Below are 15285 nucleotides of genomic sequence, written 5' to 3' on the forward strand. Positions count from 1 at the left end.
TTAAAGAATGTGCACATTTGCTTTAATAAACAAGTGAAAATGTTCAAAATCAGTGATCCCAAGGTGTGTGTAAAAAAAAAAAAATTATATTATATATGGTACCAAGAAAAATGTCACTTTGTCCTGCAAAGAATGCGGCCCCCCCAAATTATTTTTTCCTCTGTGCGGCCCAAACACCCAGCCGAGTTTGAGACCCCTGATGTATACATTACCTAAGCCTGCTACATATTGCAACCCAGCCTTAGTGATTTTAATACTATAGCTGATCTTTTAACATCTATGGTAACAGGTCATAAATGTTTAAATGGCTTAACTTTTTCACACTTAAGTAGAAATACAATGAGAGATAACTAAAGGGCACAAAACACCAGATGTGATAGAGCTCTTAAAGAGACTTTATTAAAAACAAAAATTAATTAAGTTTACAAATGAGTTATAAACTACAGTAATTGTCACCTTTGTACAAAATGGTTTTAAAATGCTTCCCATATTACACCAGGATTGAGAAAAAAAAAAATTAGAACATTACAAAGTTTAGCTTTTACTTATTGCCAGGGTTAGAGTTTTAGGCACAGTTTATACATTCCCAGAGGTTTTAGAAACGTTAATGGCTTGAAGAATACTGCGCAAGAATGAAAGTAAGCAGCAGAATAGATTTGATAAATTTAGCATAGTACAAATACAAAACTGACAGAAGAAATCAACACTATGTACATTTACTGTCATCCGCTCATCAGACTGGAGTCCAGGACTCACCAACACTTGTAGCAGAATTGTACCCATACATCCTATAATTGGGCTCGATCATATTGAGTGATGACCCTCAACTTACAAAGGACCAATTTAAACTACAGTACATAAAACGTCACATAATTCTGAAGCCCTGGCAGCCAGATACTCTGAACAAGGAATGCTTTGCTCTTCATCATTGACACTTATGTGGAAGCCCAGTTATGTGCTCAGATCCATTTCATTTTTAGGCAGCAGAACCTACAGATCACTGAACAGACAAGATGTAGCCCTCTATTCTCTGACCTCTCTAAGCTCAGCTTCTGGACAGTTTTCGGAGAACCACAATTACCATTAGGGCTCTTTGCAAGAACGTTTTCTTGTTTCCGAGCTTCTTTAACATTAGGACCTGTTTACGCTGACTAATGGTAGCCTTAAAACAACCGCCGATATGCTGTCAATAGCCTGTAGAGACAGGCCTCTCACGTCCCATGAGCACAGAACGATCGATAATATATCGTTCTGTGCTCAGACTCCTCATTGTTCTCAGCATACTTAAAATAGGTTGAAATGCAGTCTTATTCTTTCCAGTAATATCTACCATCGGTGAAGATGGCTGAATAGGAGTATGACTATATTAAGACGCTATCCAGCCCTCCTATAACTTACAGCTCACTAGGATACCTCAACCTCACTACTTTTCTTTTGGAGGAACCAACTATGGGTCAGTAACAGCCCCTATCACCTACAGGTCCTAACATGTTATCCTGTCCTCCCCTCCAAGGGCTCAGATCACAGTTCAGTCACACTCATATGAAAGGAGCCAAAATGCAAAAAAAAAACAGAAGAGGCGACGAACAGAAGGGTTGTTTTCCTAATCTTCTACTTTAAGAAATCTGTTAATAAATGTCTTTGTTCACGTTTACTGACAAAATTATCCCATCTGAGAGCAGCATCATGTAAGGGTAGAGACCCCAATTCTATTAATTTATCACTTACTGGGCTACTTGCTGCAGTTTTGATATTTACTGTATTCTCGACTGCAGACCTAGCAGTGCGATAAATGCCATGTATAACGCCGCCGCCACCACCACCACCAATTAGTAGCTTTCTGCCTATGCACAGCACACACCAAAAGCTGCCAATCAGTGGTGGGATGAGGCTGGTTTCACATATCCAGCATTTTGCCACTTTGCCGGATCAGTCACACTCCAGTACAGTGCAATACAGTACAATGGCATCGCAACAAGCTCTGGTCACATGCCGTCACATTGTACTGTACTGAAGTATGACGGATCCGGCAAAGCAGCGAAATGTCGGATGTGTGAAACCGGCCTTCTATAGAGCTCAGACATGGCAGCAGGTTTACAAATTATCCAATGATATTATCCTGCTGATGAAACTGCATCAGCCCAGTATGTGACATCAGTGGAATCAGGGTCTCTGTCTCTACTTTTGGCTGTTCCAAGATTATGTGGCAAAAACCTGATGACAGATTCAATTTAAAGGGGTTGTCCTACAATTAACTTATCACCTATCCACAGAAAAGGAAGTGTCTTGACTGCTGGGACTTAAACTGTTCAATAAGGGTACACAGGACCCCCATTCTCATGAAGCAGCAGTCACATTGTGGATTGTCTGTCCATTCTCAGTCAATGGAACTAATAATATAGTCAAGCGCGGTACTCCGCTGTAGATTTTATAGACAACGAATGGAGCAGTAATTCACATACATGATTGCAACTTTATTCAAATTGGTACATAGGATCGCTTTCCCATAGCAATCAGGCACTTACCTTTTCTCAAGGTTAACCATTAATGATATACTAAAGATACGACTAGAAGATGAGCAGTTTGTTTGGCTGCCATTACATTTGTATAAAACAGATCACAGATTTATATGAGCCAAGTGAGAAAATAAATAGGGTGCTGGGTGAAATTTCAGAAAATAGAATAAAACTTTCTGGAGATCCATATGGAAGGTTATGGGTTTTCTGGACTCCCATCTAATTGCAGGGCAAAGTGATAAACCTGGAGCCTCTGACAGATATAGAAAGCAATTTATTTACAAGAAATAGTTATATGGAGGTCACAAGTCATAGGATTAAAATAAAAACAGATATTGATGCCAAGAATCAGGTACAATGTGCAAGACACGACTTTACTGAAGTGGGAGGGGGCATTTTACTCAAGACTTTAAAAAAAAAGTGTGATGTACAATAAGTGACAACGGCTGACAATTATGCATAGCTTGTAAATGATCCAACTTGTCCCCTTATATAATAATCATTCATGGTCTAGCCACGTAATGATAAGATTAAGGCACGGTCATTGAAAAAACAAGAACACACAACATCTCCCACAAGCGCATCCATCCTTATGTCTCATATTAAAGCCGACCTCCACGACGGACTGATTCGTATCATACACCATGGCCTCGAGAGATCCGCAAACATCTACCTTACACATATCTAAGGGAGGAAATACCCCGGGATGGGGTAAAGCACTGTATAAAAATACTTGTGTTTGCATGTAAGCTGTGTGTGTAATTTCATATAAAAATTATGTAGGTGGACGCCGCTAAACAAATTATTTCCAAATTAGTAAAATATAAAATAAAATTATGTACACAAATCAATTTCTTTAACAAACAAAATATAAAAATGATATAAATTTCCTCTACTCCGCCAACGTTTTGCAAAGGTTCCAGAACATGAGCAAACGAGACGTAGACACATGCAGACCGGGTACTATCATTGCGCCATTATAAAACATTCAAGGTCAAGATTTCTCTACATATTCAAAGATATTGCATCCAATTCAGTGATGGCGACAAGGACTGTTCTGTGATCCCCCAGTCAGAGCAAACGGTAAAATAAAAAACCCACTAAAAGTTACATAGTGCAGCACCACCTTTAAAAGAAAGTGAATGGGCCAATGTGTTCATTATTCCGGTGTGCGACTCTCCAGAGGATTTCTATTGCTTCTTGCCAGGACCATGCAAGTGCCAAGAAATCCTAAAATATCAGTTTAGACTCTGTATTTCTATGCGCCATGTATACATTTACTAGATGTTTCATATTTTCATGCAACACGCCAGAGCCATAGAGCAACGGATAGCTCGTACATGACGCAGACAGACTTCATTAGACAGAGTGCTTGTGACCACCATATAGCGGTACTATTTCTCCTGCACATTGGAAATATGACTTTGTGAAAAGAAAACGAGGGGGGGGGGGGGGGAATTGTACAGAATCCCAGTAAAAGACTGAAATGTAATGTAGATGACAATCTGCTTAGAAAAGAATATCTAACAAGATAAGGCTATGCAAAGCGACCAGAGTAAGTTTTGGTCTAAGCACTTGTTATAACATTACATTTTTTTTGGCATTTTTTCTTCTTAAATTCCATATTTCAATATCCTCTATATATATGTGTCTTGTTAAAAATGTATTGCTTTGACAATAATTATAAAGTTTTAACGTTTACAGGATGTACCTTAGTTTTCCTCTGTTTTTGAAAATATAAGAAAATAGAAATATTTTTATATATATATATTTATAATAAAAAAGGAAGATAGATAAGTCCTGGCAAAGCTCGTCACAGCCGTCACCTCGTCAGGGGCGAGCGCTGGTTCTCCTGTCAGGTGGTATTGAGCTCGGCCACAATCAAGGTTTAATAGCTGGAAGTTTTACATTTATACAAATACATGGTTACTTTCCTTCCAAACAGGAAGCCCTGTAGATATCTAATATATTGTTAATTATTGAGAATGGAAAAGGGGAAAAAAAAACAAAACAAGAAACCTGCTACAGAGCACGGAGTCTCCCCAGGAGGGGGCTGGGAAGAGAAGTTGGCACAAACTTCCATGTCACAACAGACACTTGACACTTTCCATGTATATGCGCTTGGACCCATCATTCTTTCATAGCCCAAAACTCCAATCCCCATCCAATACACATTCGCCCAATTATTTACAGTCCTGCCTGAACAAGGCCCCTCAGAAGCCATTGCCGCTGATATTGATAGACTGCAGGTCTGCCACTTGCATGACGTTGATGCCGCTGCTGGCGAGTCGGGCAATGCCTTCAGGAGATATTGCTTCCATGGCTACCATATTGGTGGGTGATGAGGGCCTGTGGGGTGGGAGTGGAGGCAGCACTTCCATCAGAGCCTGCCCCCGTTTCCCATTGTTACTGTTGTCATGGTTATTGGTCCGGACTGCCCCTTCTTATTTTGATGTGTCTTTATATGCTTGGACAAGTGATCGCTTCTCATAAATCGCTTTGGACACTCTGGACACACGAACTTCTTCTCACCTGTTATAGAGTAGATGGAGGAGCAAGATATATTACACGGTCAAAGAAAAGGTTCCAAATTCCTAGCTTATATTACAGCCTGCAGATCGCACTGAGCCTGAGCCAACGCAACGTTAGTTTATAACACTTATTTGTCGGGCATCTGCCGGATGTGATCAGCTGCAGAGTGGAGTTAAGAGCACAGTCCAACTGCATATGGTGGCTGCAGCTGCACAGCTAATACGGGGTGATGTGCAGTACCTGACCATGGCCACTATACTGCGGAGCATCTAAACAACTCGAGCGCATCTGGCCGCCACCACAGCTGATCTGGAGGGGTAGCGGGCACCACACCCCCCTCCAGATATGGATGAGGCCATTAATGTAAACACCCTGGACAACCCCTTTAAATTAGATTTACTTGTTACATTTAAAATAAAAAATGCATTGCATCATAAAACTATCTGTATTAATGCAACGGGTAAGCCTGAGTCTACACTGCAAGACAGTCTCACAATAGCCCGATATCATGGCTACCGACAGTCTCAAAGCTTTCCAATTATTGACTAGTTGTCAAAAATAGGGTGGAGCTCAAGTCTATTTGTTTTAACTTTATTTAAATAATTTTTACAAACAGACATGGGGTCCCCTCTATTTTGATAACCAGCCAAAATATAAGCTGACAGCTGAGGGTTGGCGCCTGCAGCTGTTGCGTTATCAGCGCTGTTATCAAAACTAGAGGGGACCCCAAGTCAGTTTTTATTTATTCCTTATCCACATTTGTTTGCAGGGCAATTGCATCACTTTGCGTTTTTTTTTTTCAGCCCATAGCCGTAAATGCGATACTTTTACAGCTCAGAAGTTCAGGTTCCATTAACCTATATATGATTCGGTGTCAAGTCAGAGTCTCGAACTGAACTTATACCTAAAGTTCGGCCGATCCTGAACTTCCACGGATCTGCTCATCCCTAGTCATGTGTAAACAGGACTCTTGCTACCAAGAACAATGGCAGCCTGTGTGTACTTTCAGAATCCCTTTGTTGTACTGTGACAATAAGCGAGAGCTCAAGATGTGCCAAAAATGATGCACGGACGAGCTCACTGATTCAGTCTGCATCATTATAGTCAATGGCCCTGTGAGTTCATGCACCCGAAGCCTGTTATGCAAGGGTGCTCGAATGCAAGTCCAGATCGCACCAATGTACGTAGGGGCAAATACTATGTGAATCCAGCCTTAATTAAGGCAATGATTTATATAAGTAATACAGCAACCCTGAAATCATGGAAGATTTTATACCGGTTTACACATGACTTAGTAATATCAAGGTTAAGAAAATTCACTATCTATATGTCCTTAAATTTTTCTAACGCATGATTTCAAGATTTGTTACCTACAAACCTAATAATCATTTGAACAAGGAATAAGGACCCTGAACGCTATTTTTTTCCCTCCTCTAGGGTATTGTAAACTGTCTTCTCACATATGGAAGCTTTACATCTTTAGTAAGCTCCACTAGACATTGCAACCATTTTTTTTTGTCTTTTTTGTGCAATAATTATTATCTATAATCAGAATATGGCAGTAATGACTGCACAGGAAAACAATCCTGCATTACTACTACACAACTCACCAGTGTGGGTACGCTTGTGCCTCTGCAATTCGTCACTTCGTGTGAAACGCTTTCCGCAGAACACCCAAGTGCAAACGAAAGGTCTTTCTCCTGTATGCCAACGCAGGTGGGCCCTCAGGTGGGATGTCTTTCCATAAACTTTGCCACAGCCGGGGATATGACATATGTGCTGCTTTTTCTTCCCTGGATCACCTGAACTCCTGAGAAGACAATATAAAAATTAAAACTACTACTATTTCATGACACTCCGCGAGAACCCAATTTATTATAAAAAGTCAGGAGGCCGTATAGACTGAAATCTAACCAAAATTGACGGGCTGGCTGATTTGTCTAATGTGTATGGGAGCCTTTAGATAAAATCCTATTGTAAAACTGGAGACAATCAGCTTTGATCCTCCACTGACAACAGCGATGTCCCTGTACACGGCACCGATATCACAAACCACTAAACAAGTCCATAAGTTGTGTTCTGAGAAAAAACAATGAAAGGGAAAGCTGTACATTCAGCAGACAAACCTATGGGATTCAGTGGGTGACTATTACTGGTTAAAGGGAACCTGTCAGGTCAAAAAAGCGTTCTGACCTACAAGCAGGAGCCTGTGTGAGCTATTAACCCCTTCCTACCAATCCCTGTGTTATATTGTGTAATATGAAAGAAATAAAATAACGTTTTATTACTTTCATATTCCCAATGTAAATGATAGGGTCTCTAGCCCCATGGGGTGTCCAATTCGCCCTGTGGGCGTCTACATGCTTTCCATGGTATCACTCCCTTGTAAATCCATGGCATCACGCCCACATCAGCGACGTTCCCGTCGCTACTTTAGAATCTCGCGTGCGCTTACCATTCTCACCGCCTCCTCATCCTAGCGCTTGCTTCTCTGCTTCTGACGCGCACTGCGCATGACCGGAACGCAGGAGTCTTCTGAGCATGCTCAGTGCACGTCAGAAGCCGACAACAAGCACCAGGATGAGGTGAGCGAGAATGATAAGAGCGCGCATGCGCGAGATTCTAAAGGAGTGACGGTCACGCCGTTGATGTAGATCCATGGCATCACGCCAACAGGGGCGTGATACCATGGAAAGCATGTAGACGCCCACAGGGCAACGAGACGCCCATGGGTTCTAGAGACACTATCATTTACATAGGGAGCATGAAAGTAATTAAACATCATTTTATTACTTTCATATTACACAATATAACACAGGGATTGGTAGGAAGGGGTTAATAGCTCACACAGGCTGCTGCTTGTAGGTCAGAACGCTTTTTTGACCGGACAGGTTCCCTTTAATTTCTCCATCAGTATGTGAACACATCCATGTCAAGATAACAGCATGTTCGGGATTATACAACTCCACTGAAGTTTACATGGTTGGATTATACAACTCCACTGAAGTTTACATGGTGTTCGACAGCACTAAACATTTCCTAGTCACATCACATTGTTCCTGGTAACCTTACCTTCCCTCGCTGTCTTTACAGTAAGGACAAGTACAAGCCTCTCTGCGCATTCTCCGTCCAGGTAGGGGTTGGGGGTCTGGACTGGTTTCACCCTCCTCCATGGCAGAATGATCATCGTGTAACCGTCAGCACCAGCAGCATGAATGCTTAAGTGACTGGTTCCGTCTCCTATTTTGGAAGGGGAAAAAAAAAAAAAAATTGTGTCTTTGAACTTTCTCAGGCACAAGCCAATAAGCAATAGATTACAAAGATGGCTCCAGTTTATGACCCTGCTAGATAAGGAACCAATGCAAGAAGAAAGCCTATCAATATTGTCAATGTAATGGATGGAGGGCAGACAGCAGCGGTGAAGAGTAGAGTAATCTATAAGATTAGATGGAGAGAAAACAAGTTTTCTTTGTCGCTCCATTGGGAGACCCAGACAATTGGGTGTATAGCTATTGCCTCTGGAGGCCACACAAAGTATTACACTTAAAAGTGTAAGGGCCCCTCCCCTTCTGGCTATACACCCCCAGTGGGATCACTGGCTCACCAGTTTTGTGCTTTGTGCGAAGGAGGCAACACATCCACGCATAGCTCCACTTTTTAGTCAGCAGCAGCTGCTGACTATGTCGGATGGAAGAAAAGAGGACACATATAGTGTCCCCAGCATGCTCCCTTCTCACCCCACTGTATGTCGGAGGTGTTTGTAAGGTTGAGGTACCCCATTGCGGGTACGGCGGCAGGAGCCCACATGCTGATTCCTTCCCCATCCCTTTTTACAGGGCTCTGGGTGAAGTGGGATTTACCGGTCTCCAGGCACTGAGACCGTGCTCCATCTACAGCCCCTGGAGAAGATGCTGGATGGAGCGGAGTACATCAGGGACATGGCCCTGCTTCCTCAAGGTACTCTGTGTCCCCGTGCATTTGGCGCTCACACCGCAGCATGCTGGGTGTTGTAGTGCGGCCGGGGGACATCAGCGCTGCGGCGCCCTGTGCCATGGCCTCATTCAGCTTTGCTGAAGCAGGCTCACTTATGGGAATTGGTCGCGCCGGCCGCTGGGACTGCGGCGCGGCTGGCACTTGTAGTGCGCCGGGGACTTCAGCGCGGCCTGCGCTTTTACGGCGGCCGCGCTGATAATAGAGTCCCCGGCTTTTGCGGCCTGCTTCCGTTCGTTCCCGCCCCCAGACCTGCCAGTCAGGAGAGGGGCGGGACGCTGGCCACTTCCAGGAATCGGTCGCGCCGGCCGCTGGCAGCGGCGCGGCTGGGCACTTGTGGTGCGCCGGGGACTTCAGCGCGGCCCGCGCTTTTACGGCGGCCGCGCTGATATCTAGAGTCCCCGGCTTTTGCGGCCTGCTTCCGTTCGTTCCCGCCCCCAGACCTGCCAGTCAGGAGAGGGGCGGGACGCTGGCCACTTCTATGAATCGGTCGCGCCGGCCGCTGGAACTGCGGCGCGGCTGGCACTTGTGGTGCGCCGGGGACTTCAAGCGCGGCCCCGCGCTTTTACGGCGGCCGCGCTGTTAACTCGAGTCCCCGGCTTCTGGGCCTAGTCTCCCTTCGTTACCGCCCACAGCCCTGACAGTCAGGGTAGGGGCGTGACGCTGCATAGAGCAGAGCTGAGAGCTGGAGTATGTTTTGCATACTCCACCCCTCTCACTGTGTGCACTGTGAATCCGGATTCCCGCACTTTCTCAGGCACGCCCACGGCTTCCTTCTCTACAAGGACACCGGCAGCCATTAGTGTCAGTTTCTGTACGATACAGAGACAAGTGTGGAAGACCCTGGCATTCTGATAGTCACACAATCGCTGCAACAGGCGTTAAGCAGCACCTGTGGTGCTAACCCCACTAGTGCAGAAGTGCACTTATAGATATGCTTGTACTATATACATTGCACTGTTTGGTCGCACGTTGTATATACCCTCCTGGATTATGCGGAGGAGTTATCAGCATATTCTCTGTGTAAAACAAAGGTGCAGAACCACATGTTTTTCTATACAGCTGGTACAGCATGTACGGCTATACGGCCGGCAGGTACATAGACTCCCATTGTATGCACTAATGGCCAGGGGATGAGGACGGTGTCTGCAGTATTTACTGACAGTTTTTCTGAGACTATGGCTATGGTACTAGAAGCCTAGCAGTCCGGACATGTCTCTCACGATATGGGCACTGTTGAATCATTGATCCATGGCCCCCCTCAGTGTGAATAACTAACAGCTCCGGGAATGTCACACGCATCCCAGAGTCACGGCTTCTGCACGGACGTCAGTCCCAGACAGCCTAAGTGGGCTCGCTATGAGCGGCCTCGGTTTCATCAGGGTCCTAACAGAAGGACTCGCTGTGTAATGAGGCGGAAGTAGCGGCTCAGGATTCTGATCCTGAGTCCGCTCTCAATCTGGATACACCTGATTGTGACGCCATAGTAAATAATCTTATAGCGTCCATCTATAGAATGTGGGTTATTCTCACAGCTCCTCCAGTGGAGGAGTCAGCTTCACGTATTTTTCTGGACCACTCTGCCTTCAGAGAGGCAGTCCAGGAACACCACGCTTATCCAGATATGCGCTTCTCCAAACGGCTTAGGATACACGTTATCCCTGTCCCCTGACTTGGTCAAGGACTGGACCCATGTCCCGAGCGGCATCCTCCAATCTCCAGGCTTGTAACTAGATCCATAGTTGCAGTGGGAGATGGAACTGCAAACTCAAAGATACCACTGACAGACAGATGGATTTCTGGTCGAAAGCCATCTATGAGGCTGTCGGCGCACCGTTGGCTCCGACATTCTCTCCCTTGGGGCACTCCAAGCTATTTCAGCTTGTCTTACACAGATTGACACGGTTACACGTACATCTGTGCCGCAGGTGGCATCCTTAACCTCTCAAATGTCTGCATTTGTTTCTTACGCGATTCAGGTTGTCCTGGACTCTGCGAACCGTGCGGCGGTAGCCTCCGCTACTCCGTGTTTTTAAGCAGAGCCTGGTCTGCTTCCAAAAAAGGTTGCCTAACCAGTTGCCTTTTTCTGCTGACCGACTGTTTGGTGAGCGTTGGATGTAACCATCAAACAGTCCAGGGGTAAGGATTCATCCTTTCCTCAGCTCGGACACAACAAACCCCAACAGAGCAAGAGGCAGTCGGGGTTTTCGGCCTTTTCGAGGCTCGGGCAGGTCCCATTTTTCCTCGTCCAATGTGGACTCAAAAGGATCAGAGGAGCTAAGATTCTTAGCGGGCTCAGTCTCGCCCAAAAAAGCGACAGTCTGAAACCCGCTTCCAAGGCGGCTTCCTCATGACTTGCGGCCTCGGTCGGTAGCAGGCTCTCCCGCCTTGGCGATATTTAGCGGCCATAGGTCAATGACCATTGAGTGTGAGACATTCTGTCTCACGGGTACAGGATAGAGCTCACTTCTCGTCCTCCAACTCGATTCTTCAGAATTTCTCCACCTCCCGGCCGGGCCGCTGCTCTTCTGCAAACAGGGTGCACTCTACAGGCAGAAAGAGTGATGACCCCCCGTTCCTCTTCAGGAACAAGGTCACGGTTTTTACCCCAAATTCTTTGCGGTACCTATAACAACGGCCGTTCCGTCCCGTTCTGGATCTAAAAATGCTCAGCAAGCTCGTGGACACCAGGCGGTTCCGGATGGAATCCCTCCGCCATGTCATCGCCTCAAGGTCCCAAGGATATTTCCTAGCATCATTAGGCATCAAGGATGCTTATCCACACGTGCCGATTGATCCAGAGCACTAGCGTTTCTACGCTTCGTTATAGGAGACGAACACCCTCTGTTCGTAGCTCTACCGTCCGGCTAGCGACAGTCCAACTGGTCTTCGCCAAGGTCAGGGCAGCAGTAGTCACAGTCCTGCACTCTCAGGGTCACTCTGTGGTCCCGTATTTAGACGATCTACTTGTCAAGGCACTCTCTTAGGAAACATGCCAACACTGCCCGAACGTTGCGCTGGAGACTCTCTAGAGTTTTGGGTGGATCATCAACTTTTTAAAGTCAGATCCGACCCCGACCCTATCGATAACATATCTAGGCATAGAGTTTCTTACTCTCTCAGCGATAGTGAAGCTGCCGCTAGACAAACAGCATTCACTACGGGCTGCAAGCTCTTCTTTAAGAACCAGTCGCACACATTGAGACGCCTCATGCACTTCCTACGTAAGATGGTAGCAATGGAGGCAGTTCCTTTCGCGCAGTTTTACTGCGTCCACTACAATGGGACATTCTCCGCCAATGGGACGAGGAGTCGACGTTCCTCAACAGAGTCCGTCGTTCTTTCTCAGGCGGCCAAGGAATCTCTTCGGTGGTGGCTTCTTCTCACCTCTTGGTCAAAAGAAGGTCCTTCCTATCCCCGTCCTGGGCGATAGTTACGACAGAGGCGAGTCTATCAGGGTGGGGAGCAGTTTTTCTCCACTACAGCGCTCAGGGTACGTGGACTCAGCAAGAGTCCACTCTTCAGATCAATGTTCTTGAACACAGAGCAGTGTATCTTGCCCTACAATCCTTCCAACAGCGGCTGGAAAGCAAGCATATCCGACTTCAGTCGGGACAGCTCCACAGCGGTGGCATACATCAACCACCAAGGAAGAACGCGCAACCGGCAAGCCTTCCAGGAAGTCCGGCAGGTTCTGATGTGGGTGGAAGACACGGCATCCACCATATCCACAATTCACATCCCAAGTGTGGAAACTAGGAAGCTGACTTCCTAAGTCGCTGAGGTGTGGCCGAAAGAGTATGGTCTCCTCACCCGGACGGGTTTCAGGAGATCTGGCGCCGCTGACAGAGGCCGGACGTCGATCTAATGGCGTCACGGCACAACAACAATGTGCCAGCTTCATGGCACGGTTTCACAATCATCGAGCTCTGGCGGCAAACGCCTTAGTTCAGCATTGGTCGCAGTTCCAGCTACCTTAGGTGCCACCTCTGGCATTGTTGCCCAGAGTACTGCGCTAGATCAAGACCGACTGCGGCCGCGCCATCCTCGTCGCTACAAATTGGGCCGAGGATGTTGTGGTACTCGGTTCTGTGGTGCCTCACGGTAGGCTAACCGGGGGCACTACCAGACCAATCAGACTGGCTGTCTCAAGGGCCATTCTTCCATTTGAATTCTACGGCCCTCAACCGGATGGTGTGGCATTGAGTCCTGGAACCTACTGTCGTCAGGATTACCTCAGGACGTGGTTGCCACCATGAGACAGGCTAGCATACCAACGTCCGCCAAGATTGACCACAGGACGTGGAAGATGTTCTTATCTCGGTGCTCGGCGCAGGGTGTTTCTCCCTGGCCGGTTGCATCGTCTATGTTTCCTTCCTTCCTGCAATCTAGGTAGGAAAATGGGTTGTCGCTCAGTTCCCTTTAGGGACAAGTCTCAGCGCTATCTGTATTTTTTCAGAAACGACGACTTCCTCAGGTACGCACGTTCCTACGGGGAGTTTGTCTTCTCAGCACTCCGTACAAGCGGCCGTTAGAGCCCTGAGATCTGAACAAGGTTCTAATTGCTCTCCAGATGCCGCCTTTCGAGCCTTTGAAGGATGTCTCCCTTCCCGTTTTTCACGGGAAGTGGCCTTCTAGTAACGGTCTCGTCTCTTAGGAGAGTTTCCGAGCTAGCAACGCTCTCATACAAACTCCCTTCCTGGTCCTTCACCAGGACAGGGTAGTTCTGCGTCCGGTTCCGGAATTTCTCCCTAAGGTGGTATCCCATTTTCATATCAATCAGGATATCACCTCACCTTCTTTGTGTCCTCGTCCAGTCCATCAATTTCAGAAAGATTTGCATCTGTTGGTTCTGGTGAGACCACTCAGGTTCTACTTCCCGCATGGCGCTCCTGCGCCACCCGGATGCACTCTTTGTCCTTGTCGCTGGTCGGCGTAAACAGTCGCAAGCTTCCAGATCCACCCTTGCTCGGGGGCTCGAGGAACCAATTCTTGAAACCTACAGTTCTACTGGGCTTCTGGTTCTCTCAAGGCCGAAGGCCCATTCTACCAGAGCCGTGGGTGCATCCTGGGCATTACGGCACCAGGCTACGGCTCAGCAGGTGTGTCAGGCACCCACCTGGTCGAGTCTACTTACTTTTACCAAGCATTATCAGATGCATACCTACGCTTCGGCAGACGCCAGCCTAGGTAGATAAGTCATTCAGGCGGCGGTTGGCCACCTGTAGGAGAGGGCCGTTTGACGGCCCTATCATGAGGTATTCTTTTACCCACCCAGGGATTGCTTTTGGACATCCCAATTGTCTGGGTCTCCCAATGGAGCGACAAAGAAGAAGGGAATTTTGTTTACTTACCGTAAATTCCTTTTCTTCTAGCTCCAATTGGGAGACCCAGCACCCGCCCTGTTTTCTCGGGGTTTTTCTGTTTTTTCGGGTACACATGTTGTTCATGTGGTATGGTTCAGTTCTCCGATGTTTCCTCGGATTGAATTGGTCTTTAAACCAGTTATTGGCTTTCCTCCTTCTTGCTTTGGCACTAAAACTGGTGAGCCAGTGATCCCACTGGGGGTGTATAGCCAGAAGGGGAGGGGCCTTACACTTTTAAGTGTAATACTTTGTGTGGCCTCCAGAGGCAATAGCTATACACCCAATTGTCTGGGTCTCCCAATTGGAGCTAGAAGAAAAGGAATTTACGGTAAGTAAACAAAATTCCCTTCTTCATACTGGGATGAAAACTCCTTGTGGCACAGCGCTCCCTTGTGGAGGAGATTTTCCCTGACCGTCACAGCAGAGCTGTAGTCAGAGCTGTGCTCCTGCAGAAACCCTCCTTATGTAAAGAAAATCAATCCACTGGGTAAAATCATATTTTTGTGAATTTTTCTGAATCAGAAAAAAACCCAAAACCCTAATCTGCGAGCACTCCTAGGTTTATGGCTGCGCTGTTCATTGAGAAGAAAGCCCAAATACAGCTTCCTACTAAATGAAGTAGCAATGTGTCACAGACTTTCAGCACATTATTTTACATTGTGTTTTGCAGCACAATCCATTATTTAATACCGGTTTTATATTAGTAGTGGTGGTTGTGCATTGTTACCAGCATGAACAAACTGTAACCAGTACTACTGTAGTTACATACATAGGTACGAGAAGACAACGCCGTTACTTTATCAGTCATATACAAAGACTGATACCTGCACGCTCTACGCAACTAAACTAGTAAAACCAGTGCTGCTGCTACAAGAGGTCAG

General features: G+C 46.3%; 1 protein-coding gene across 1 annotated transcript in view; it reads right to left on the minus strand.

The window, feature by feature from the left end:
- Nucleotides 1–377: 377 nt before the first annotated feature.
- Nucleotides 378–15285, minus strand: part of SP1 (Sp1 transcription factor) — a 107839-nt gene continuing 92931 nt past the window's right edge. The window contains 6 exon segments of the mRNA XM_075333913.1: nucleotides 378–4852; nucleotides 4854–4916; nucleotides 4918–5048; nucleotides 6659–6858; nucleotides 8121–8241; nucleotides 8244–8288. Of these exon segments, the coding sequence (XP_075190028.1) occupies nucleotides 4730–4852; nucleotides 4854–4916; nucleotides 4918–5048; nucleotides 6659–6858; nucleotides 8121–8241; nucleotides 8244–8288 (683 nt within the window). The 3' untranslated portion in view covers nucleotides 378–4729.

This window comes from Anomaloglossus baeobatrachus, chromosome 2, assembly GCF_048569485.1.
Source record: "Anomaloglossus baeobatrachus isolate aAnoBae1 chromosome 2, aAnoBae1.hap1, whole genome shotgun sequence".
NCBI classification, from domain to species: domain Eukaryota; kingdom Metazoa; phylum Chordata; class Amphibia; order Anura; family Aromobatidae; genus Anomaloglossus; species Anomaloglossus baeobatrachus.